Genomic DNA, 27,524 nt, shown 5'->3' with positions numbered 1-27,524 from the left:
TCAAACCCATCAGTAAGAATGAAGACGAGATGAACAACTCACATGGAATGTTATGGTAAGTACATAACTTTTTTTAAAGAGGCAACGAGAAACCAGAAAGCATGGAAAATCCCTGGTAGTGATGGGATTGCAGTAGAATTTTAGAAAAGAAGGAAAATGAGATGATAAAACTCTGCCTGGCTGATAATATTTATGTGGATGTGGGTGTGCCCTTAACTTGGAAAGAAGCAGTAGTGGCAGTTATACCAAAGGAAGGGAAGGATTCCCTTGATCCAGGTCATACAGTCCAGTTTCAGTTCTTGATTCATGACTACAAAGAATACTCTGTACTCTGATTTTGGCAAAATGAATCACAAAGATGATGTTGAGAATAGTAGACCATTATCAGTGTGGGTTTATAGAAGGTAGGCAAACATTTTACAATGTTAACACCCTTATGATTCAAAAGGATCCATTGAACAATAATAATATCTTATGATTCGGAAGGATGCATTGGACAGTAATGCCTTTATTATTCAAAAGGAAATGAAGTTTAGATGACAAAAATGCATTTGACACAGTGTCGTGTAGATTTTTAAAGAGATCTCTTGAGGCATTTGAGTTTCCACAAACCTGGACAGCATTAATATTTAATATCTACAGAGCATCCCATGCTAGAGAGAAGTATGGTGTTGACGTGTTTAAAGTGTTTAACCTTACAAGAGGAATTAGGCACGGTTACCCACTTTTACCTTTACTCTGCTTTATATGTTTAAAACTATTAGCCAGGGGCATAACAAATCAGACATTGGATACAGATGGAGAAATACTGATGAGGAAATTACCCTTTTTGCAGATAACATATTATTATGTTACCAATCCAAAACATGATATAAAAGTTATATTTATAAATTGAAATATGAAATAAAAACAAAAAGCTGTGCAAATGAACTGTGTACCAACACATGACTTTGTACAGACCTTCCTCTTTTTGTGGGACACGTGACAAGATAAGATACTTGGGAATTTGTTTGAAAAGAGATGTCGAGCAAATAACTAAAAAAAATGTGGGAAGAAATTACTCGGAACATTATAAGTGGGATAAGACTATGGAAACTATTTGTGTACATCAGTAGTAAGATAAACATGATAAAGATGCTTTTGTTCCCACTGGTTCTTTATGTAGTCAGGCTTATATGTATATGTATATGCAGAGAGGTCAGATATGGAAGAATATGAAATAAGGAGATTATGTTTAGTTGGGAAATCATGGGATAACACAAGAGAAAGAGTATAATTGGGAAAACTAATAGTATCAAATGCACAGGGTGGTTTGGGACTTGCAGATTTGGAAGCATACTATAAGGCCAGAAAATTAAAGATATAGAATAGTTGCCCAAAATGCACATGACAGGCATATAGTGCCCAATGAGATAACATTAGGATCACATGTGGGCATTTGGGCTGATCTAGGAAAAGAATACAGAGAACATTCTTTGTAGTCTTACATACATAAATGTATTTAACAAATCTTTTATTTTGAAGGAATTTAGTCTTTGGAAAAATAGAATAACGCCAATAAACTGTACTACGTATAGTAATAAGAATGACATAGGAAAAATGGCATGAGAATTTGGAAAAGAAACCACAAAGAACAAAGATTTTGAAGAAGATGTTAAAAGGAGATATTTTAATAAAATGGGATGAACTAAGAAAAACATTTGGTTATTAAACTCAGATCAACTTACATATTCAGGTCTAATGTTAGAGTTAATGTAGAAATGCAGAGGTTGGATAATGGTAATTCTGTTAAACCACAAATGGTAGACATTGTAACTGAGGTTAGTACAACAGTGATAAACCTTTAAAAAGTAGTAAATAAAGTTTATTAGGAAGTATTACATTTCAAAAATATTACCATGTTAAAGTAAAAATAGCATGGAGTGAACATTTAAATAAATATTACAGATGAACAGTGAAGGGAAATGTGTCTTAAATGTGATACACAAATAAATGGAGAATATTTAGAATTAGTGCATGGAAATGTTTGCAGAACTCTTTCTTTGCTCTTATAAGACTTGAAAAAAATGTTCCATCAGACAAGTGGCATATATTGGAAATGTGGTGGTTCAGAAAGAGGTTCTTGAGTGCATATGTTTTGGGAAATGTAACAAGTTGCTTCAGAAGAAAAATGGGTACTTATCACAACCAGATTTTCGTGATAATACTGGTTGCTTCCAGATGTGTAAATTTTACCAATACTGACTTGAAAATGTCACATTAACTGTTTTCTTTCACACTGAATTTTTTTTTTGAGGCAGGATTATCGATTAAACATGGAAAAAGTAATGTTTAACTGCATGCTAGCCTGAAAACGAGTGTGGGAATTAGCGTAAGGTGTTACTTTTATGTCTTTACTTACAACAAATAAGTTTGGCTTACATTCAGGAAGATGGGACTACAATTGCTGACAACTTTCTCTCCACACACAGAAATAGTACAACAGCAAATGAGAAATCCACATCTTTTTTAGCCGTAATCACTGAAACACAATCTCCATTTGTCCGAGGATAGCACTATCACAATACAAGTAGCCAAAGCACCACTGTCAACTTCTCACATACCAAACTACCCTACATGTCAGCATAATGCAATATCATCAGTTTGGCAAACCTTTTATTGTTATTGCAAGTTTCTATTCTTAAAAAAAAAAAGTTTTCCTCCTTTCAAGTAATTTTGTAAATTTTGATAAATAGTCTACAAAAAGCATTTCTCCAGGTCTCCCCGTGTTTTTCTTTTCAGCATTCCATCTTGATAGAGAAAAGCACTCCTTTCGACAGTAACATACACAGCAGCCCAGGCAATTAAACCGTGCGTGTGTAAAGCACGCAAAACAGGAAGAAGACTTTCACAGTTGTTTTATCTTCCTGAATATAAGCTAAACCTATTTGTTGTAAGTGAAGACGTAAAATAACAAGTGGCACTAATTACCACACTCGTTTTTATGCCAGCATTCATATTACCGCAACCGTGAAAATCTGGTTGCGCTAATACGCAAGTACTGAAAAATGTCTTGAATAATATGCCAAGTCTTTATACTGGGAAGAGTGTTTTGCCTCAGTATAGAGATGTTTTGGTTGAGTTGGTGTAAAATCACTTACTAAAGATGTAAAACATTGCTGTCTTCACTGTTGATAGTGGCTAAGGGAACAATTGCTAGAAAATTGAAAATCAAAGACAAACTAGCAGTAAGAGAGGTAAAAAATCTATTGCAGAGATTAAAAGCATGGAGCTGAGAACTATTAGAGATCAAAAACCTAACTTTATGGTAAAAATGGGTTGTATGGGATGCTGCAATGGAAGCTGAATTTGAAGAAGAGATCGACATGGAGCAAAGTATCTAACACATATGTCTGCTTAATACTTAGCAATATAAGGTGAGATGTCACTGCTCCAGGTTTTAAGATTTGTAATATAGTGAAAATAAACATGTCTACTAATTAAGTTTTGATGTCAAATTATGTTGCAAGTAGTTAATTTGTATCGTTAACTGTTCTTGAGGAATAAGCAATGCTAAATCAGTCATGGTATTAAGACTAGATATTGTAGTTAATTCTGGTATTTGAATTTACATACTTAGCAATGGCAGTCTATTGATGATTGAATGGAAGCAGTGATTGCCTTATATGAGGCTAATATATTAGTATTGTTTAAATATATAGAATACGTATTTATTTTATATAACATAGCTATTATAAATGCATATATAATCCTAGCTGATTTGTGCACAACTACTCTTAAATCCCAAAAAAGTCTAAGACCATATTATTGTTCATCTGTAAGCAACTCAGCTCGCAAAAATCCCTTTTCAATGTCACATCCAGTAACATGGTAACTTCTGCAAAGCTTCTAGGAGTTACCACAGATGATGATCTGAAATTTGATCACCGCATCACTGAAGCAGTAAAAACAAACAAAAAAACTCTATGCCCTCTACAGTGCCAAACCGTTCGTCACATCTGATACAAAAAGCTATAGACTCAACTTTCCTACTGCTAACATCAGTAAGTGCTGTGCCTACATTTGTGAACTTAAAATCTTCCAGAAAATATGCTTGAACAGTGCTATAACAAAGTAGCAAGGTTTGCTACTAAAATGCCCCATAGAACTTGAGCATAAACTGCGTAACCCTCAAGTCACTACACTGGCCTGAACTACCTCACTGTTTAACTGCTTCACAGCTACCCATAGTGCATAAACACGTCTACAAACCCATGAACTACCCCAGTCTAAAATATCTCTTAAATTCTACCAGCCAAGCTGCCACTTTCAGTCAAGTGAGAAATCCCTCCTAGTAGTAACCAAATCCAAAAACTTCTCAGCAGATTCTCCGCACTCTTTGCACATCTCTGAAATCTGCAACTCTATCCCCATAATACTCAGGCATCTCAAACATACTACAGCCTTCAAAACAGAACTAAAAATACATTTCATGAACATCTGGCACTGCTGTTGCTCAAACCTTGAAAAACTCACTTCTTTGCACCCCTGTTACACTGCCTACTCCCTATGTAACAAGTTCCTTACTCTCCATCCTCAGTTATTGTCCCATCTCTTTTATTCCATTCTTCGCATTCAAATGCACACTCATCAGACTTCCTGCTGTCACCACAGTAGTCTCATAACTCTTACACATCTGCCATAAATGTAAATGTATATTCAGTCTGCTGACCTTGCGAACTCACAAATTATATGCCATCCCATACTTGATTAAGATGGAATGTATATACATGGTACTATGCATAGAATAGAGTAACATAATTTACTGCCTGTATATATTTATTGCACATATTATTTGTATGTCTTTAATCAAATATGTAATATCAAGTTTTCCTGAAACAGTACATAATTGAAACATTTCTACATGTCTAAGAAAAACCTTTAATTGGAGTCTTAAACTATATGAAATGGAGATGTTCTTCGTGTTTCACTGTTGCAGTCATTACATTTGGGTTATCTGCTTGCAGTAGCCCTCAGTCAGCCTGATTATCAAAGTCTTGGGTCCTGCGTCGGTTGCTGTCCCTTCTTCCATGACGTCAGGTCATCAGGGGTATAAAGCATGCAGCCGACGCCATTACATCAGTTTTTCTTGCCGTGCGGTGCCCGAAGCAGAAGCAGTTTGCAAGTGCCGGTCGGCCGACTCCTGAAATTTTTGTTTTCGAGTTTCAGAACCAATGTCTTCAACTAAAGCTAAGTACCCCGTTGGGGAAACTTTTTCTTGCTCCTTATCGATGTCAGTAAAAGTTAATAATTGCATTACTTGTGGAAAGCAAATACCTCACAAAGATTTTCATTTGTACTGTATTCCTTGCCTAAACCCTGACCACGACGTGCCTTGCTCTCGGTTTTGTGCTTTATTTAAACAGAGCACTATCCATCGTCAGTATATTTTCACTTCTAAATATTTCAGTTCTCGGTTTAATTATCTAGAAATGTCATCAGTTAGCCATCCGACTACCGAGATTCTGAAAAAATGCAAAGATAAAGACAGAGACAGGCTGCCGAGGTCCAAAGCTGCCGACAACGCTTCTCCTAAGCCAGTCGCCATTTCGCCAGTACTCAGTGTGGAGCTTTTGCAGCCCTGATACCCGCTACTTCTGACTCGCAGGCCTCTGCTGAGACCCATTCGGAGTCCGGTATGCGGCGAGATGCTTCAACTGTGGAACCTGTGGATGTCTGTAACTTGGATGGGTCTGGAGCCGCTGTGCAGTCACTGACTTCTGAGGGTGTATTCAGGCCTACGGACTTGCATATTAAACCGACACCTCCTTCTTCATTTAGGCCAAAATCTCAAACCATGCCTAAGAAACCGACGCCCAGGCCGCATGCTCAGGCCTCAATGCCTAAAAAACAAATGATAAGAATGGCTGAAGATCTTATAACTCTAATCTGGGAGGCCAAACTCCCCCTTCTAAGAGACCTAGTACTGAAGTTGTTTATGAATCTTCTGAACGGGATTCTGATTTTTCTGATGGTCTGGATTTTCCCTTATCTACTTATGAGGATTCTGATGCAGAGGACTGTATTCCCTCTGCTTCCCCTCCAGAGGATTTTTCTTTTGGTGAAACCTTACATATACTCTAAGGGAGCATTTCCACTGGGAAAGCCAGGATTTTTCTGATTCTAAAAAGAGGCTTAGGGATTTCTTACTCCTGCCTCAGCATAGGCCTTTAGCTATACCTCCTGTACTAGACATTGTTGATGATGCCTTTTCAGAATCTAGCTTGGCCCCTGATTCTTTGCCTCCACAACAAGAAAACCTGACGGATATTACAGGGTTCCTGATTCTCACAAGTTCCTTTTTAAAAATCTTATTGCGGATCCAGAGACTATTTCACAGGGACCCAAGGGCATTAAGGCTAATACTGCTAAAAATTCTACTCCTCCTGATAGAGACTCCAGGGCAGTGGATAGATGGTGTAAGAAGATTTACACTCCTGCTACCTTGGCCATTAGGGCTTTAAACTGCCAGTTTCATATGTTAAAGTATCAATAACATGTTATTGGATTGCTTAAACAGAAAATTATGTTAATTCCTGACTGCGCTGAAAATAAAGAATTACAGGATTTAATGCATTCTGCTGAACAGGTTGGAAAACATACTTTACAATGTGGATTTGATTCATTAGAGGCCTCTTGCAGGGTGCTGTTGCTGGATCTGTGCTCAGAAGGCATGCTTGCCTTAAGGAGCAATCTTTGCCTGATCATGTTAAAGGTAAATTGTTGGATGCTCCCTTAAATCAGGACCGCCTGTTTGGCAACAAGGCTGAGGAAGTTCTTAAAAAGATGGAAGATAAAGCTAAATCTATACAGACTGTTAAAGATTTCTTACAAGTTCATCCTGCTAGATTTAGTAGGCACTGGCCCTGTAAAAATTGGTCCTTTCCATCCCCCTCCAGGTCTTCTCAAGCCAAACCTAGACACAGCAGAAACCCCAGGTTTCAGTCCCAAGGGACACACAAGACTAGGCAGTGGGGGGTTTCCGCACCCAAACCTGGGAGCAGTAAGACTCCCCCCTATGGAAAACCATCTCAATGTCTTGCTTTTAAAACTTCCAAGCACTTCCCAGCTGAATGCTCCTTTAGGCGGAAAGATTGGTCTGCAGGCTAAAAACTGGGAACTCATTACTCAGGACAAATGGGTTTTAAATATAGTGTCCCAAGAATACAGATTTCATTTCCACACTTTACCAGTACCAAGTGGGTGGCCAGATCTACCCCCAAATCAGTGGGCAGAGGCCCAAAATCAGGTACTCTCTCTCTCTTAAACATGGGGACTATTCAGGTGATACCAGAAGAGGAAAAGGGACAAAGTTTCTATTCGAGACTTTTCCTGGTACCCAGAAAATGCAATACACGGCGTCATATCCTGGACCTTTCTATTCTAAACACCTTTCTGGTGATTCCGAAATTCAAAATGCTGACTCTTCACTAGCTGCTTCCTATGCTAGGCAAGGATGCATGGTTGGCAACACTAGACTTAAAAGAAGCATACCTGCACATCCCAATCAGGGAGTCTTGCAGAAGATACCTACGCTTCAAAGCAGGCTACATGCACTATCAGTTCTCTGCACTGTCGTTTGGCTTATCTACTGCACCCAGGGTATTCACAAAGTGCCTAGCTCCAGTCATTGCATTTTGCAGGCAAAAAAACATTCATATATACCCATACCTGGACAATTGTCTAATTCAGGCAGAAAGCAAGGACATTCTTTTCAGACATCTGGCCATTGTTCAAAGGGTACTGACTTGTCTTGGGTTCACCGTAAATGAAAAGAAATCCCACCTGGTACCTTGTCAACAAGATATATTCCTGGGAGCAAGCTTGAATACAACTTCCCAGATGGCTTTCCTCACGCCAGAGAAACGGATACATTTGACAACTTACTTCAAACAAGTGGCCACAAAAACCCAGCTATCTACAAGGCAAATACTGCAAGCCTTGGGGTTCATGGCCTCCTGCATTCTTTTAATTCCATATGCAAGGCTGCAGATGAGGAAATTACAATGGTATCTCAAAAGCCTATGGTGTCAACATTCACAGGATCTAGAAGCAAGGATTCCTATCATACCTTGCCTACGCCTAGAGTTCCTTTGATGGGCAGAGGCCTGCCACCAAAACAGGGGACTACCATTCACATTACCCCCTGCCGCACAAATCTTAACAACAGACACATCAGACTATACATGGGGGGCACACCTGGCAGGGAAGTGCATTCAGGGCAAATGGAACCCAAGTCAAAAGCACCTGCACATAAATCAAAAGGAAATGTTAGCTGTACGGAATGCTCTGGCAGCCTTCAAAGACCACATTCTTCCAGGACAACTAATGGTAAAGACGGACAACACCACTGTCATGTGGTACATAAACAAGCAGGGGGGGGGTACACATTCTTACCCCCCCTGCAGACTAGCCATGGTAATGTGGGACACAGCCTTGAGCTACCAAGTGAATCTACAAGCTCAATTCCTGCCAGGAAAACTAAATACACTGACAGACAGACTAAGCAGAAACCTCATGGACCCACACAAGTGGAAACTGGAACCAAGGTTTTTCAACATGTTGACAAGCAAATGGGGGGCCTAGATATAGACCTGTTTGCCTCCGCCCAGAAGCATCAACTGGACAAATTTTGCACAAGGATTCCCCACAAGCTAGCTTGGAAAGTGGATGCTCTATCCTTCAGCTGGAAAAACCTATCAGTTTATGCCTTTCCTCCTCTGCCTGTACAGGACAGGCCAAGGACTATTTTAATTGCACCAAGACTGTCCACGCCAACACTGGTACCTACTCTTGCGCAGTGTGTCATGCTTGGCTCCATGGCACCTGCCTCAGACTCCTTTCCTGTTGTCTCAGCAGGAGAATCAGATTCTGCACCCTCAGCTGCAAACCCTGAACCTCGCAGCCTGGTTAATTACCTAATCTCTCCTTTGCCATCCCTCAGTAAATCAGTGATGGATATCATTTTAGAGGCAAGGAGGCCTAGTACTAGAAAATCTTATGCTGCAAAATAGAAAAGATTCTGTGCTTTGAACCAATCTCAAGGAATGAACGCAGCAGTGCCCAATTTACCTCAGATTCTACAATACTTGACTGAGATGCTTCATAAGGGCTTGTCTTTTTCCTCTATTAAAATTCATGCCTCAGCCATTTCAGCTCATTATAGCACAGAGCCTCCCCTCTTCTCTCACCCACTGCTCAAGCAGTTCCTCAGAGGGGCCAAAAATTTAAGGCCACCCAGGAGATCTCCAACTCCAGCTTGGGATCTTAACTTTGTTCTGGAGAAACTCACTCTTCCTCCTTTCAAGCCAGCTGCTACTGCGGATTTAAAATTTCTTTCCCGGAAAACAGCTTTCCTTTTGGCAGTCACTTCTGCAAGAAGGGTATCTGAGTTACAGGCCCTTATGGCAGTGGAACCTTTCATCATCTTTCATGCGGACAGGGTGTCCCTCAGAACCAATCCCTCCTTCATGCCCAAGGTGGTATCCAGTGTGGCTCTTAATCAGTCCATTCATTTGCCTCCCTTCTTTCTTAACCCACAGAACAAAGGGGACTGGATACTGAAGTCTTTAGATGTGCACAGACAGCTTAGATTCTGCTTGGACAGGACTAAACCCCAAAGGAAATCTGAACAACTGCTGGTGGCATTTGATGCAGGGACAGAGGGGAAAGCTATTTCAAAACAAACCATTTCAAAATGGATAGGACACTGCATTAATTTCTGCTTTAAGCACCATGGAAAACCTATCCCACAGGGCATCAGACCCCATTCAACCAGGGCTGCATCTACCTCTACAGCCTTGGGGCATCCCTACTAGGGACATCCTAGAAGCCGCTACCTGGAGTTCTGTACATACTTTCACCAAGCATGATCATTTGACAATTTTCTCTAAATCCAGGGCTGGTTTTGCCACTGCAATATTGCAGGGCCTTATAGCTGGTCCTAATTCTATTTAAATTCCTCCTCCCAACCTTAGCTTTGGGAATCTATCCAAATGTAATGACTGCAACAGTGAAACACAAAGAACATAGTACAGTTGTGTACACTTACCATAAATGTAGATGTTCGAGTGTATTCACTGTTGCAGTCCTGGTTACCCACCCTCCCAGCCCCCTTTTCTTCCTTTGTCTATAACTCTACTCTCACTTACTAGGCTCTAAAAGCTTTTTGGTGTATTTGCTTTTCTGTTGGAGATTTATCCTTGTATTTATAGATTTAATTGCTTCCCATTAGGGGGACACATGACATCTGGGGCAAGAAAAACTGATATAATGACGTCAGCTGCATGTTTTACACCCCTGACGACCTGACGTCATGGAAGAAGGGACAGCAACCGACGCAGGACCCAAGACTTTGATAATCAGGCCGACTGAGGGCTACTGCAAGCAGATAACCCAAATGTAATGACTGCAACAGTGAATACACTTGAACATCTACATTTATGGTAAGTGTACACAACTGTACTTTTTCTCTCCTGCAGACTCCACAGAAAAGGGGCACATTTTTGCCTAGTGGAGTATCCTGGTTAACAAATGCAGTAAATAAATAAATGAATTAGTAAAATAAATAATATAATTATAAAATAGTTGTAACAGCATTCAGTGTTCAAACAACGTGTGCAGCATGTGTTGGGACTGCACAGTAAAAATAAAAAGGTTTACAGTTTATATTACATTGTAAATACTTTGGTTACTTCCTCATGCTGTTATCTTTTATTCACGTTTTCTTTGGGCATGAGGCATTTATAAAAAGAAATGTGAGTGTTAGAACTGCAGTTGTGGTATATTCAACAAAAATGAAATAACTTTGTGGCATAGTTTATTACATTGTAAAATGTAAATGAATTGCAACTGAAAAGCATTAGAATGTTGTTGCTAGTGCTGTTAATTAACTTTGTGTCATTAATAGGTAAAGAATAAGATGACGAAAGAGCAGTATATTAAAATGAATCGTGGCATAAATGACAGTAAAGACCTACCAGAAGATTACTTGTCTGATATCTATGATCAAATTGCAGGCAAGAAAATTTCACTGAAGGAGACCAAAGAGTACAGCATTGCACCCAAGTCAAAGCAGAGTAAGTAGAGGCCATCAGAGATTACTGTGCTACTTACAGGGCTGTGCTTAAAATATGCTTAATATTTTTTTAATGGTACTCAAACTGCCCTGGTGACAACATTTATGCTTATGGCAACACAATTATGCAACATTTGTTGAGTGGCATATCATATTGTAGAGATCCATGGGATCCAGTTTTATACACTTCTCAGATGCAGAGTACAATATATGGAATATAATACATAGCTAAAAATGCTTACTTTATGTGCATATATGTGTATGTGTGTGTGTGTGTATCTATAGATGTATGAGATTATAATGAATAGCCACCGGTGTATTTGATCAAAACATGAGCTTCACCAGTGATTACCATTTATCACCACTAAAATCATCGCAATAAAATAATCATAAATGTAAACCAATAGGTTTCATTTGCGATTACGAAAAGTAAAACAAAAAAAAAAAACAGCTTTTTTTTTTTCATGAGGCCCCCAGAAATTAAATATACTAACTCCAGGGTTGTACAAACTAGAAAAAAACGGTAAAAACCTTCGAATTATATAATGGTTGATATAATGAACTTCGACCTTTATATAATCCAACAAACTGTACCAGCAGTGGAATACACCACATTTTCACCACATAATAAAATGTGTGCAGTAATAATTCAAATAGCACTTGTTTATATTTATACACATGCACACACACATTTACTTTTATCAGTTTTGGAATCTGCAGAAAAGACAGTGTATGGGAGAATATGCACAGTGAAAAATAATGTGCATAAAACAGATTTTCATTATTGCAGATCATCAGAAGTATTTCATACTACATAGTCCAGGGAAGACAAGTAACAAGTTCTTGGCAGTACATGGTAGAAATCGAACACTAAACAAAACAGGATATTGCTCACCGTCTGTTATTCCTTCTGTAATGACCATTCATTTCTCATTCATAACAAATGGAAAATTGTGGGTATAGTGGTTCTTGCATCACTGTTGAAATATGTAGAGGATAGTGTCAAAACAGTTTCAGAGAAGAAGACTTGAACTCGCTAGTTTCAATGGCTTTTGAGACGCAGTAGAGTTAATATTGACTACTTACAAGTGACTTTATAGTCAGCTGTGTATTGTTTAAGTAACATGTAGGTCAGGAATCTCAAGCCAGTGCTGTATAGTTAAGGCAGTGCCTGAAATATTTAATGGAATAGATAGCATTGCTGTGTGACAGGAACTGGTTGACACACTGTAAAGGTTCATAGGTTCATAGGTTCATACTAGGCTATCTGCCCGAGGGCATTTACAAGCCTAGCCCATCGTTTTGTGGCTTACGCCACCCCTTTAGTATGGGGAACTATACCCATTATTTTGCTGTGCCTCTGTCGAGCAGTGACACTGAGGTAATCCCTGGGGTATATCTGCGATCTCCCATCCATTGGTCAAGATTTCTCTTGAACAAGGCCAGCGAGGTGCTCTGCCTCACATGTACCGGGATTTTGTTCCACAGCATAGGGAGTCTTTGGGTGATGAATCTATCCCTCCAGCACGTCCTATTAATAGCCGTGTCAAGGTTTAAGTCTCCCGCCCTTGTGGCTCTGATGGATCTAGATTTTTTGAGGTGAAGCATATTCATCAAATCTGGGTTTGACATGGCCTTGTATGTTAGGCAAAGGTCACCTCTGAGCAAGCGGTAAGCGACTGAATAGAGCTGGAAGCTTAAAACTAGAAAGTTGATATTGAAATAGTACCAGGGATAATATGGATTTAATGCTGATAAAGTGTACTATCTCAGCCAAACTATTTTTAAAAATTTAATCTGCACAAGTGTTTGCAGTACATGTTTGTTTCTAGAGGTCTTCATTTTGTAGATCATTAGAATAATTATCAGACCAGTTTACTGTGATGACTTTTGCGTATGTGTATCAGAATGGAGTGAATTAGTTTGATGAAGCATCCTGCCTTGTAGTTTATGTAGCACCTTGTTGTCCTTTTCCATTTTTGCAAGCTGATGATGCATGTCATGGTCATAACTTTGTTTCATTTTTCACTTTGCTACCCTGTTACATTCTGAGATACTAAAGGGATTTAAGAGGTCTTTTTGTATTGGAGAGACTGAACATGTAGTGTAGTATTGTATCTGTACATTTGACATTGATGACCATATGGAATGGATCTTTGTTTTGGTTTATCCTTTCCTCCTACCACAATTCTACAAACTTTCAGGAAGGTTCCGAGTCCAGGAATGCACGCAAGTTTATACAACTACACATCATGATGCTCTTTGCCAGTTACAGAAGTGAGTTTTAACTACTTATGTTGTCATTTAATATCTCAGATGACTTTTTTTTTCTGATTTCAGTGTATATTGCTAATTGGGCATAACTTATTTTGGCAGCATTTGTGAGCCATCTTGGAACATTGTTAGTTTAACTGTTGTGAAAAAAGATAATTTGCTGGTGTTCTAGGAGTTTAGATGACTGCTGGCTAGATATAACTTAGTTGAGCAGTGCCTGAAGACCATCTTGGAATATTACTAGTGCTGGGCTACTATTTTATATGCTCCATGTTACTGCATTGCTTCCACTTCAGCAGAATTCTTTTTGCTGTAGTAGTTGCTGTACCAGCTGTTTTGTCCTGACAGGTTTTGGCTGGCTGTTCCAAACTGCTCTTAGTTGCTCAGAATTATTCATGTCTTCACTTAGCTTTGTTCTCCTTCTGCACCTGACCTGACTGCTAACTGACTTCAGAAAGTATATGTTGAGCACTTAGACCAAAGTAAATCCAAGACCCCGCTTGGATAAAATGAAAAGTAAACCTTCTTGTATCCCTCACATTGCCGGCCGTTTTTGGTGCTCTCAGTTAGTGTAGGAACTGCTGTATGCTGGCAGACATTGAACTTCTACTTGGCACTAATAATTCGGTCTATGAAAAGTGCAAATACCTGTGCAGTCTGGAAGCATCCTTCTCACCCAGTAATATGGCCTGTGAGCATCACATCCTACCAGCTGTATATCATCACAGCCACCCTAAAATTACTTATGCCGAGGCTTTAAAAATGTTACTACTAAAGCTCCCCCCTAGGGGTAAGAAAACTCAGTCTCATCTGATGTCTACCACCACATTAGACTGATGCTCAAACATAGCAAAGAACGACTAGGAGGTACACCACAAACTGTTCAGTACCTCAAATTCCATGATAAAAATCTGTTTGCCTTAATAATTGGTGACTCTGTTGACAGGAAACTGACTTTACAGTCAGGCACAACAGATTATAGATATGGTTACAAAATCTTATGCAGAACAGTTTGACTCCACAAAGTGGGTGATAAATTGCCCCTGTAACATCCAGGTAACCTCATATACCGAAAATAAAATTAGATTATGTTGAAAAAGAACGTTGCAAACTGGACCCAAACAAAGCACAGTCAGGAGATGGAATGAATAACCATGACCTGAGAACACTTTGGCATGAACTTACAGTACCATCATATCTGTTATTCATTAGGTCGTATACATATGGGGACATTCCTCAAAACTGGAGGCGTGTATTTGTTAAATATATCTTTAAGGGAAAAGGAAGTAGGACAAACAAACACATAAGTGTACTTTCGTGTTATGGAAAAATAATGGAGAAGGTTATGTTGGATAAATTATTGTCTGAATTGTAAAGTTTGTGTCTTACAACCATCTGTCTGCTTGCATATGTTGAAAATAGAATTATTACCATCTGTGACATGATGTTCTGTAACAATACAATAACAGCTACGAATGTAAAATTGTGCTGTGATGTAATTCATCTAGCTTTATCTCCAGCATTTAATAGTCATGCACAAAGATGGATAGCTGCATGGCTTACAGATGGGACACAAGTTGTTTGTTTGTCTTTCGGCTTTTTCCCAGTAATTGGTTGCCACAGCGAAGCTCCGGTCCTTCAATGTACGCACTTCCATTTACGCACGCATGACTTTCGAATGCTACCCAACCTCAGAGTATCATACAGCAATTAGAAGGTGAAATTCAAGATTTTAGTCAGGGTGTCCCACAGTACTCTGTCCTGCGTCCATACTTTTTAGGTTGTATATTTCAGATCTATCGTTTTCATCTGAGGTGTTTTACAGTCTGTATGCAGATGGTGTGTAGATGGGTATACATATTGCAATTGTTACAGATAGGTCATGTTTACAAAATAATTTGAATAAATTGACCATGTGGGCACAGGAGAATAATATGCTGTTAAATACATCAAAAATGTAGCATATGAATCTCTTGTGCTGAGATTTGGGATACCTAAATTGAAAGGTGAATATTTAATGATATATAACATTTAGTGACTGAAACTGTAGATTAATTTAAGGGCCTGGGTCTGTGGGTAAAGACAACTTTGAGTTTTTTTAATCGTATTTACCAATGATAGTTATAGAACTATAGGTTGTATAAAAATATATAAAGTCTAGGAATTTAGAAATGCCAAAATTATTGTTACGTTAGACCCAAACTCGTGTGTGGAATAACGATATGGAAACCTTGTAAGAAAACAAGCGTGAGTAAACTGGAAAGAGTGTAGAGGAAATTTACCAAGAGCATCCATGGATGTGAAAATTTAAGTTATGAAAGACTAAAATATTTGAACTTGTATAGTGTCTCATATAGGTATTTGAGGAGGCCTTCTTCAGATATATAAGGCATTTCGAAAAAACAATCAAAAAGTAGTAGAGAATCATCAGACAGCCTGTGTAGAAAATTCTGTAGGAATGAGAAGTTTATTAATTGTTTTTCTGAGTGAGTACCTGATGCATGGCACAGACTACCAAATTACATTTCACCAAGCACTAGTTTAGATTTAAAAACAGATATGTCAGGATAGCAGATATTAATGTAGCCATTTCTGACCCAAAATTTAACCATATCAGGATAGTTTTTCCTAACACCAGAAGTCTTAACAGATTGCTTGATCTTGAGGCTCTTGAACACATGCAGCTTTGTGTAGTTACCAAGACTTAGTCTCAGTGTAAAGATGGCGCTTCTCCATACCTGGACTTTGCACCTACCATGGATTCAGGCCTGAAAGGAACTGTGGTGGCATTTCCCTATTTGTCAAGGGACCACATCACCTCTAGACAGATACTCAGAAACCCATCAGTAGAACTTATTGAACTCCAGCTTATTCTGAAAAAGAAACACTATCAGTTTCTAGCCTATTACAGTGCACCCCCCCATGTCTCCCAATGACTATGTAATATTCCTTATTGTACTTGGGGAACTACCTGTTACCAAAGATCCTTTCATAATGGATGATTTCAGTTACCCCTCGATAAACTGTAGTACCTTTATGCCCAAAAATGGGAGCATGCCTAGAGATTCTTGGGTATAATAAATAAAAATTCTTTGGAAACAGATAGTTATCAAATCAACTAGAGGACATAATATTCTTCGCCTGCTCCTAACTAATATACCACTGCATGTACTGTCTCTCTAGTTTCTCTACATCTGGTTAAGTCTGACAATAAAGTTGTAATCTTCTTGTTCGAAACCTCTCCATTAAAAAAAAAAAGTTACCTTTTCTTTCAAAGGCTCTAAGCCCTTTGCATTCAGTAAATCTAAAATAAAATATTTCAAATAATCAGACCTCCCAAACTGTGTGATGAGCTATCTAAATTCAGTTGTAGCATCACCAGACCTGACATCGACACAGCTGCTGTCTATACAGAAAAGTTCTGTTCCCACATAGAAAAGTGCTTTGACTTGGCCTCCCCTACTAGAGCCAAATATAAAGGAAAGTTTTAAGAACAAACCACCCTTGGTGGTCCACCAGCTCAGATAATTTCTAAAAACAAGAAAAAAATAAATAAACCATGTAACAGATTTAGAATTCCTTTTATTTGATTATATTATTATAAAATATTTCATTTATTTTATTTCATCAAGAATATCATTAAGTAACTAAAGCTACTTTCAGAGCTAGTAAGGTAAAATCATGAACTTAAATTAGCTTCTGAAGTGAAGATAATTGCAAATTCTTCCTTAGTTACATTAGGAAACTAAGAATAGCACCTAGCAGTGTTGTGAACTCAAGCAAAATAACAGCACTTAGTCAGACCCAGTAGACACAGCAAATATACTAACATACACATTTAGTTCAAACTTTACTCCTTAAACAACTGTCTTAATTCCACTAATTCCTAAATTCTTTACATCTCCTAATATCACACCTGCTAATATCACAAAAAAGTGCTGAAAGTGTTTTCTAAAACCAACAGTACTACTTCCATAGTGCTTAAGAAATAGCACCCTGTGGAGCTCCTTAAATTGTTTAACCTAAGCTTATCTAGTGATACTTTTACAATAGGGTGGCCCTACCACTGACCATGGAAAGTAATAGATTCATTAGCTTAACTAGTCTAATTTGCAAATCAGTGGAATGTGTTATATTTAACTTCATAAACTATTATAGCAAAAACCTAAACATATATTTATTTGGCTTTGTCAGGGGAAGATCCTCCATATCCAGTTTAGTTAGTTTCTTCAAGTAGGTCACACAGGCTGTTGACAGTGATCATTCTGTTTATACACTTTTTATATGGATCTGGTCAAAGCATTTGGCACAATACTCCATGATGGAAACAAGCTAACTGTTTTAAAAGCCATTCAAAAGTGCTGAGATGGATAGCTGACTGGTTGAAAGATACAACCCATATAGTTAAGGTGGTAGGTGCTACCTCAGAAAGTTTGGTGGTAACTATTGGTGTTCCCAAGGACTCAGTACTGGAAACACTCTTTTTTGGTTTCTACTTCTTCAGTTTCAGAATTGAGATAAGGACCTTAGATGTTTGCAGATGACTACAAACTGGGCATTATTGTTTAATCTTCCTGTGTTATCCATTTATATTAGCAGAAACTAACATTCGCAAACAAGTGGTATGAAAAAAGGCTATACTTAAAAGAAAAGTGTGTTATTGTCAGATGTGGTAAGCAACTCTCTTCTTCAACTTACAGTGTAGTCAATTCCCCATTCTAAAATAATAATGTAGAAATACCGCGAAAATAGTCACGGACCACAGAACACAGAGCAGCATCACAAGAATTTATTCAAACTTAGCGCTTCGGCACCAAGCCTTCATCGAGTACTCGTTGAAGGCTTGGTGCCGAAGCGCTAAGTTTGAATAAATTCTTGTGATTGCTGCTCTGTGAAGGCTTGGTGCCGAAGCGCTAAGTTTGAATAAATTCTTGTGGTTGCTTCTCTGTGTTCTGTGGCCCGTGACTATTTTCGTGGTATTTTGATGTTTTTGTCCAGCTATTGTGGTATTTTGGATTTAAAATGATAATGTCGCCCAGGATCTTAGAATCTGGATTGATAATTTTCCCTCCTTTAACCACCCTGTAGCAGCAGTAGTCAGAAAAGCTTTGGGTTTAGCATGAACAATACCTAAAGACATATTCTGCAGGTGAAAAGATGTTGCCGTCTGTCTGTATTTAGTCCTAATTAGACCAATTATTGATACAGTGCATGCTTAGAGATGTGCCACTCTAGACATTTTAAGCAACTGAAATGGGCCTTAGAAGATTTTTGGCCTAAATTCTGCGCACTACCAGGGAAGCTTGAAGTACTGTACTTTTACATGGTTTCTTATAGGCTTTTGCAGTACTTTCATTCTGCTTATTAGGGACTTTATCTTCCTTGATCTCTCCTGTCTAATTCCATTAGTACCACACGTGGGGCCTTAAATCTCCACCAGCACATAAATAAAATTCACTAGTGAGACAGATTTATTACCCATTATATACACACCACTGGAACAAACTTTCTCGAAGTTAGTGACACCCAAGCATCCTTCAGATTAAACATGGATGATTAGGAGTATACATATATATATATATATTTATTCAAGAGCAGATCTTCTTTCCCCTTATTGAAATGGGGGGTACTGCAAGAAGGTGGGTACTGTCAGGGTAAACATGACCTTTTGACTCAATTGTCATGTATTTCCTGTGATCCTTTGATCGTAAGCATGCTCATCCACCATGTTTGCTTGTTCTTATTTCTACCTAGCATATTTTAAGCTCTCACTTTTAAAGGTTTCTTGCATTTCATGGCCTGGGAGACGAGCTATTCCTCGGAATGCTTTTCTGAAAGAACCAAGGTCAGCATGATATACTGCATGGGTAGGCTTTGTCATATTTCAAAAAGGCCCACAATACCCCAACTCTTGGGTGTTGTGGGCATGAGTGGAGATCATAGAGCCTGAGGTTAAAAAAATGTGATCCTCAACATGCAGATACTGACTCCACACTTCTCGCTCACTTTGATTCTCATCTGAGGTGAACAAATAGGCTGAAAGGCTCCTGCTCTGGAGAATGAACAGGACTGTGGTGCAGCTAATAGGGAGGTCTCGGATCTCAGCAAAGGGGACTCGTGCAAAGAAGCAGTAATATTTTTTTTTATTGCAGGTTGGTGACATTTTTTGAGTGAGAAACTCCACACTTTGGAGCTTAGAAAATGACAGTTGTTGGGAGGTCTCGGCATATAGGCTGACAGGGTATTCCACCTAACAACCACAAGTATACACTGAAGTATCAGTACAAAAACAAGCCGTTCTGCTGGTATGTATGGTGTTAAACTGTCCTGCTGGTGTTGAACTCATAATTGATTAGTAAGAAGCTGAGTCTGTGCTAATCCTCCTCAGTGGAAGATAAAGGCATTGGATGACATATCCCACTGGCTTTCAAGTTAGGGAGGGTGAATCTCTGGGTATTGGCATTGAGCAAGTTGATTGGGTAGAGGCTGTGGTCAACATACCTCACCCAAGGAGTAGTCCCTTGAATCATCCTGACAAAGGTTGGACAAACATGGAGACAAAGACACCCCCCCCCCCCCTGAGTCTCTTCCCAAGCCCAGCTGTCTAGCTTTGGGTTAGTGAGTCCTGTTGAGCCTTCCCATAATAGGGGATCAGGGCTTCAGGATCTAGACATAAAAGATCGTTGTCATGAAGGGACTAGAGTCAGTGGAATGGGAATAGAACCTTCTGGAATATACTTTGAAGCCATCTCTGGGCTTCTGTTCCCTGCACTTCATTTTGTTGATGTACAGTTACAGTTAGATTGTCAGTTGCCTTGACACCCTGTGTACGTCTTTCAAATTTGCTGTCACTCATGAAAACATAAATGAGCTCACACCTGGTAGTAGCAGTGCAGGAGATGTTCATAATTAGATCACTGCTGCAGTAGCCTAAGCTATGTGGGATGTCCTGCTAAGGATCAGACCAGACTGTTTACTTCCAAAGTTTTAGGGCACCTTCCACATGACCTAGCCCCTGCCCTTCATGAGAGAAGGAAAATAAAATCTGTGGCTAGGGTGCCAACATTTCAGAATATTTTTGCTGCCTAAAAGTGCACTCCTCCGAGGGCTTCAGGCAATTACCAGGTAACTATTTCTTCTACAAAGCTGGTCAGATATGTACCCCATTGGTTAATACCTTCCAAATCATATTCACAGAAAAAGAAGAACCAAGGTCCAGATCCACTCAGGAAACTTTTTATTGAGCACTTTCATCTCTGTAATGGAAACTTCATCAGAATCCGATTCAGGATCAGTTCCTGCAGGAATTTCTCTGTCAAAATCAGCTTCTACCGGATGTCTTACTGCAGCTAGCCCAATACCTTCTAACAAACTAGGAAAAGCATTTGATAGTTTTGGAAGGTAAGCTTATTTTTGCACCTTGTTCTTCAGAATAGTAAATTGTTAGTCTCATGTGTCTCTCTTTCTGCAGGATTCTTTTGACGATATGAAGAAATTCATAGGCAAGTACTAGGCCAGCTGCCCTTATGGACTTTGTTTCTAGTAAAAAAAAAAAAATGTTATTAAATTTTCACGTGCGACACAGACAATCTTACATTTATATAAATGAAAATAAATCATAGCAGCACAGTCTCAGTTGTAAGCATCACACCTTACAAACCGTGCCAACACAACTGTAGCTGCAAACATTATGCATCACTTTTAATGTATCCAGTCATTCTGCCTTCTTTTAAACATCGTTCCTCCTCCTCTGCATGTAATGGTCCCACAATTCCCATTTTTTTCCTGTGTAATTTACTCCTGCCCTTTTCTAAAGATCATTTCCAGTTGTTCTAACTCTGTTACTATCTTTGCTCATTCCAGTAAAGTTTGATTTCCATTTTCTAGTTCTTGCTTTTTTGGCAGCCGTCATAATAAGACTCAGCAAGGCCTTACTATGTCAAGGCAATTCCAGCTCTGTATCATTGCTCAAAAAAATAATTTCCCTAGTAACTCCAGTTTGCTCACCCAGCATCTCTGACAGAGCAGTCTCCAGGGAATCCTTAAAGTTAGCCAACTCATTACACTCCCAGAAAATATGTCCCCAGTTACCTTTTTCTTCCTTATCACATCTCCCAACATTTGCTTGGAGCCTGCTATGTAATCGCTTCCAGGCAAAGATCCTAAATCTTCTAGATTTTGTTGCATATTTGGAAGAAATGCATATAGCCCCTCATTGTTTCTTTGTGAATTGCTTATCCAGTTTCTCTTCCCAATTCTTCCTAACCTCTTCTGATTGATTCTTATAGTTATCATGCAATATTTTATATGCTGTACTAATTATTCCTTTCGTAATGGCCACTTCTGTTCTAGATTCTACTAAGAACTGTACCAGTACTGGTCTTTCATTTAGGATCCCCCCCACCAGTTTCTCTCTCTTTGTCTGTACCCTACAGAAGGCAAGCTTTCACCTGCAGTCCAAATAAGTTCTTAGCATCTTCCCATTTGATTACCTTTCCTTGTCTAGTTATTTGCTCCAAATACTTCATTCCTTTGCCAGTTTTTTACAATATACTCCTGCCCCTTCTTGCCTGTTGTCTGTATCCCTAATTGCAGTCACCACTATCGGCAGAATCTCCTTTCTCCATTCCTGTATTGGCTTACTTCTTAGTGTACCTTCTGCAACTTTATGAATATAATATTTTGTATTATTATTGTTCTGTTTAGAGGTTTGCATCCAAAATCCCAGTCTATCCGTGTTGCTTGGACTTCCTCCCCTGTTTCTTCATCATCTCTTTCCATTTTGAGTTGTAGTTTTGTGCTTCTGCTGTGTATATGGGCCTTAACTGTGTTACTCTAAAATACCCCTTCAAATTAGGTAATCCCAATCCACCCTGTTCTGTTGGATGAATAAGCTTATCCCACTTGCCTCTTGCTGTCTTTCCCTCCCAAATAAAATCCTTCAGCTCTTCATAAGTTCATAGGTAGGAACTAGGCTATCAGCCCAAGGGCCTAAGTAAGCCTAGCCAACAACATTCCCTGGCTTACGCCACCCAAGAAAGTTATTTTCCTGTGCCCTTGTCGAGCAGAGCCACAGATGTGATCCCGGGGTGTATTTCCTATTTCCCATCCACTCATCAAGATTTTTCTTGAAGAGTGCTAATGAGGAACTTTGCTTGACATAGATGGGTAGCTCTTTTCAGAGTATGGAAAGTCTCTGGTACAGGAATCTATCCCTCCAGCATATCCTGTTTATTGTGGTGACAAGGTTTAGGTCCCTAGAGCGTGCAGCTCGGAGAGATTGGGATTTCTTTAGGTGCAGCATGTCCAACAGCTCTCGGTTTGGCATAGCTTTATATTTTAGGCCGAGATCACCTCGGAGTAGGCAATATGCTGTGGAGTAAACCTGGAGTTTTTTGAGACGGTCAGTGTAGGGCATCTGTTTGAGGCCAAAGGGGCATTGTACTCTATAATGGGTCTAATGAGTGTCGAGTAGAGGGAACAGTGACCTCTTTTTCCTGGATGAGAACCCTTTTGTGATGAGGTGTGCCATGTAGAAGGATTTCCTGACTACTGTGGCGATGTGATTATCAAAGGAGAGACTTCTGTCCACCTCGGTCCCAAGGTCTCTTATCACACATTTGGCATTAAGTAGTTCATGGGTACAGAGTTTTTACCAAAGGGGATGACAATGTGCTTTTTGGCATTGAGCTTGAGGCCATGGCTCTAGCACCAGGCATCTGTCTCAGTGAGGCCCTTCTGTAGGATGTCCACATCATTTGGGGACTCAACTATGGCTCCTAGTTTGCAGTCATCTGCGAACTTCATTAGCCAAAGGCCTTCTGTGTTAGCCTGTACTTCAGAAAAGTAGATACCAAACAGGAGAGGTCCCAGGACTGAACCCTGTGGCACTCCATTTGTCACTGGTATGAAGTCAGATTTGGAGTCTGCAACTTTTACAGAGTGGGTTCTGTCAGTGAGCCAGTTGGCAACCCATCTTGTGACGTAGGGATTTATACCTAATTTAGTGAGTTTAGCTATAATTCCAGAATGGGAGATGGTGTCGAAAGTCTTGGTGAGGTCATGATAGGCTGTGTAAACCACCTTACCCTCATCTAACGGCTTTGTTGACTCCCTCAAAGAAGTCTTTCAGGTTCAGGAGGCATGATCTGCCTTTCACAAACCCGAACTGGGTGGGGTCCAGAGTTTGGAGGTTACCAATCTCTTTTTTTGAGTTCCATGATGATACATTCCATGGCCTTACAGACCAGGCTCGTCAGGATAATAGGGCGATAGTTCCCAGGATCAGTGGTGGCTCCCCCTTTGTGAAGTGGGATAACTGTTGCTGTGCACCATTCAGTGGGCACAAAGCTTGATGTGAGGCTATGATTGAACATGGTGCGTAGGTGGGGAGCCAGTTCGTTCTGAAGTTTGTGTAAAATACAGCCTGGGATGTTGTCCGGTCCCATGGATGCTGTGATTTTGACTTTAGAAAGTGCACCTTTTACCTGTGTAGTTGTGAGTACAGGGACTCTGCATTCTTCCTGTATAGATGTGGGTCCTTTAGGGGGTGAGAGGGGGGTAAAGTTAGCACTGAACCTGTCTGCCAGGATGTTGGCAATATCAGTTGGTTCTGTAATTTTCATGCCATTGTGCTGTAACTCAGAGCAGATCTGGATGTTGCCATTAAGATTCTTGACATAGCTATAGAATGCTTTGTGGTTGTCCTTAGAATCAGTGGCGATTTTGTTTTCATAGCTAGCTTTGGAGGATATTATAAGGGATCTTGGCTTCTTACTGAGGCTGACCTGGGAACTCCTCCTCTCATGGGATTGTACTCTCTTTTGCAACAGTTTCTTCCTTCTGTTGTAGAGTTTGTTTATGGCAGGGGACCACCAGATTGGCTTCCTTTTTTGGAGGATAGTGTCTTGGTACTGTTTGGGATAGCACGATCCATGCACTCGTGTAAGTGCTTATAGAGTGCATTTGTGTAAGATTCAGCAGTCAGTCATAACTGTATTGTCCATCTGCAAGTTCATCACTTCTGTCTTAAGAAGCATGAAGTTGGCTTTGGAAAACATTTTTACTATGGTTTCCTTAATGGGGGGTGGGGGAGGGATGTGGATATCTAGGGTGATTAGCTTATGGTCGGATCTGACCAACGAGGTGATGACTTCAGGTGTGGAACACCAGTCACTCATGTTGGTAATGACTAGGTCTGTGATATTGTTGCCTCTGGTGGGGGTATGGATGAATTGATCCAGGGCATTGGAATCTATGAATTCCAGAAAGCGTTGAGTGAAAGAGTTGGTTCATGAGTAGTTTTCCCAGTTAATAGTGGGGTAGTTGAAATTGCCCATTATTAGGGTGTTTGGTTGAACCCTAATATTTTCCAGTATATCAAGAAAAGAGGAATGGGAATCCTGGGGCATGGTGGGAGATCTGTAGCAAGCTGCAATTTGGATTGCAGTTTTGCCCAGAGTTAGTTGGATAACCTCGGATGCATTATGCTGAGCAACTAGCCTGGAGGTGTGGATATCCTTAATGAATATGGACACGCCTCTGCCTTTGGTGTTCCGGTCCAGGTTAGATAGCTGAAAAGTTTGTTATGAGTTATAGCCTGGTAATGCAGGGGTGCACTCTGGAGCCTTGAACTATGTCTCGGTCACTGCACAGATATTGATGTTCTCCATTTTGAGGAGTGCCTCGAGGGAGTGCATTTTGAGATTTAGACTTCTAGGATTGAGTAGCATTGCCCTCAGTTTTTGCTTGCCTGTTCCTGTTACAGTGGTGAATTTGTCATTTGAACCTTGCCTTAAAAAGGCACTATAGGGGTAGCAAGAGCCTTAGGCCAGTATCCAGAATCCCAGGGGTGACAGGTGCAGGCCATCTCTGGCAAAGCATCGTGGTCTGTCAACCGTGTCGTCCCAGGCAGACAGATACTGGATCCCCTTAGAATGACACCAGAAGCTTAGCCAATTGTTGAAGTCAGTCATTTTTGTCCTTGTACTGCGGTATCATTCTGGGCAATGGCAGGATGCTACTCAGGGCTAGGGTCATACCTGGCTGGGCTACAAGATCGAAGAGCTCTTCCATGTTTCTTTTCATGTAGTCCACGGAGGTATGTCTCAGGTCGTTCACACCAACACGGACAATGACAGAGTCATATTTGTACTTGTTGTGGAGTGACCTGAGTGCGTGGGTTATGTGGCGGATCCTGGAACCTGACTGAAAGTAACCTTCTTGTTTAGCCTGGTGAGTGGGACATCAGTGTGCCTGACTATAGAGTCACTTATGACTAGTGTGTTGGGTACGTTGATGTTCTTCATGTTTCACTGTTGCAGTCATTACATTTGGGTAATCTGCTGGCAGGTTGCCCTCAGTTGGCCTGATTAACAAAGTCTTGGGTCCTGCATCTGTTGCTGTCCCTTCTTCCATGACGTCAGGTCATCAGGGATATAAAACATGCAGCCGACGCCATTACATCAGTCTTTCTTACCACGTGATGCCCAAAGCAGAAGCAGTTCGCAAGCACCGGTCGGCCGACTTCTGAAATTTTTGTTTTTGAGTTTCAGAACCAAAGTCTTCAACTAAAAGCAAAGTACCCCATTGGGGAAACTTTTTCTTGCTCCTTACCGATGTCAGTAAAAGTTAATAATTGCATTACTTGTGGGAAGCAAATACCTCATAAGGATTTTCATTTGTACTGTATTTCTTGCCTAGGCCCTGACCACAACGTACCTTGCTGTCGGTTTTGTGCTAAATTTAATCAACGCACTATTAAACGTCGGTATATTTTTGCTTCTACCTCCTGTTCTAGACATTGTTGATGATGTTTTTTCAGAATCTAGTATGGCTCCTGATTCTCTGGCTCCTTGTAAGCCAGACAGATACTACAGGGTTCCTGACTCGCACAAATTCCTTTTTAAAAATCCTATTGCAGATCCTGAAACCATTTCTCAGGGTCCCAAGGCCTCTACTGCTAAAAATCCTACCTTCTGATAGAGATTCCAGGGCGCTGGATAGATGGGGTAAGAAGGTTTACACTTCTGCAACCTTGGCAACCAGGGCTTTAAACTGTCAATTTCATATGCTTAAATATCAACAGCATATCATGGGACTACTTAAACAGAAAATTATGTTAATTTCTGACTGTGTGGAAAATAAAGATTTACAGGATTTATTGCATTCAACTGGACAAGTTGGAAAACATACTTTGCAATGTGGTTTTGATTCTTTGGAGGCCTCTTGCGGGGCTGCTGTCACTGAGTCTGTGTTATGAAGGCATGCTTGGCTCTGAGAGCAAACTCTGCCTGATCATGGCAAAGCAAAATTGTTGGATGCTCTTTTACAACAGGACAGTCTCTTTGGAAATAAGGCTGAAGAAGTTTTAAGAAAGATGGAAGATAAAGTTAAATCTATGCAAACTGTGAAAGATTTCTTACAAATGCAACCTCCAAGATTTAGTAGGCACCGGCCTACTAAGAACTGGTCCTTTCCAGTTCTTTCGAAAGCCACTCAAGTCAAACCCAGACATTCCAAAGGCACCAGGTTTCAGTCACAAGGGACTTTTAGAACAAAGCAATGGGGTGCCTCCACCTCCAAATCTGGAAACAACAAGGCACCCCCCTATGGTAAACAGTCTCAGTGACTTCCCTCTACAATTACCAAGCACTTAGCTCTTAGCCGCCCATTTGGGGGAAAACTGGCACTTCATGCAAGAAACTGGCAACTTATAACTCAGGGCAAATGGGTTTTAAATGTAATATCCCAGGGATACAGATTTCATTTCCACACGTTGCCAATCCCAAACGGATGGCCAGACCTGCCCCCAAATCAGTGAGCAGAAGCCCAGAAACAAGTACTGTCCCTCATGACCGTGGGGGCTATTCAACCAGAAGAGGAAGAGGGACAAGGTTTCTATTCAAGACTTTTCCTCGTACCCAGAAAAGACAAATCATGGTGTCCAATTCTGGACTTATCTACTCTAAACACATTTCTGGACATTCTAAAATTCAAGATGCCGACTCTTCAACAGTTATTTCCTGTGCTAGGCAAAGATGCCTGGTTGGTAACTCTAGACTTAAAAGAGGCTTATCTGCATATCCCAACAGGGAATCTTGCAGAAGATACCTCTGCTACAAAGCAGGCTACT

General features: G+C 40.0%; 1 protein-coding gene across 1 annotated transcript in view; it reads left to right on the top strand.

Moving 5' to 3' along the window:
• The window catches only part of ARFGEF2 (ADP ribosylation factor guanine nucleotide exchange factor 2), a 2,483,667-nt gene that overhangs the window by 1,229,030 nt on the left and 1,227,113 nt on the right, over positions 1-27,524 (top strand). Inside the window, exon 18 of the mRNA XM_044089932.1 lies at positions 10,949-11,117. Within this exon, the coding sequence (XP_043945867.1) occupies positions 10,949-11,117 (169 nt within the window). The remainder of the gene's footprint in view (positions 1-10,948; positions 11,118-27,524) is intronic.

This window comes from Protopterus annectens, chromosome 12.part0 (genome assembly GCF_019279795.1).
Source record: "Protopterus annectens isolate FY-2018-M chromosome 12.part0, PAN1.0, whole genome shotgun sequence".
Lineage (NCBI taxonomy): Eukaryota > Metazoa > Chordata > Ceratodontiformes > Protopteridae > Protopterus > Protopterus annectens.
Note: the sequence above shows the minus strand (reverse complement) of the source record. Positions and strands in the feature narration are given on the sequence as shown.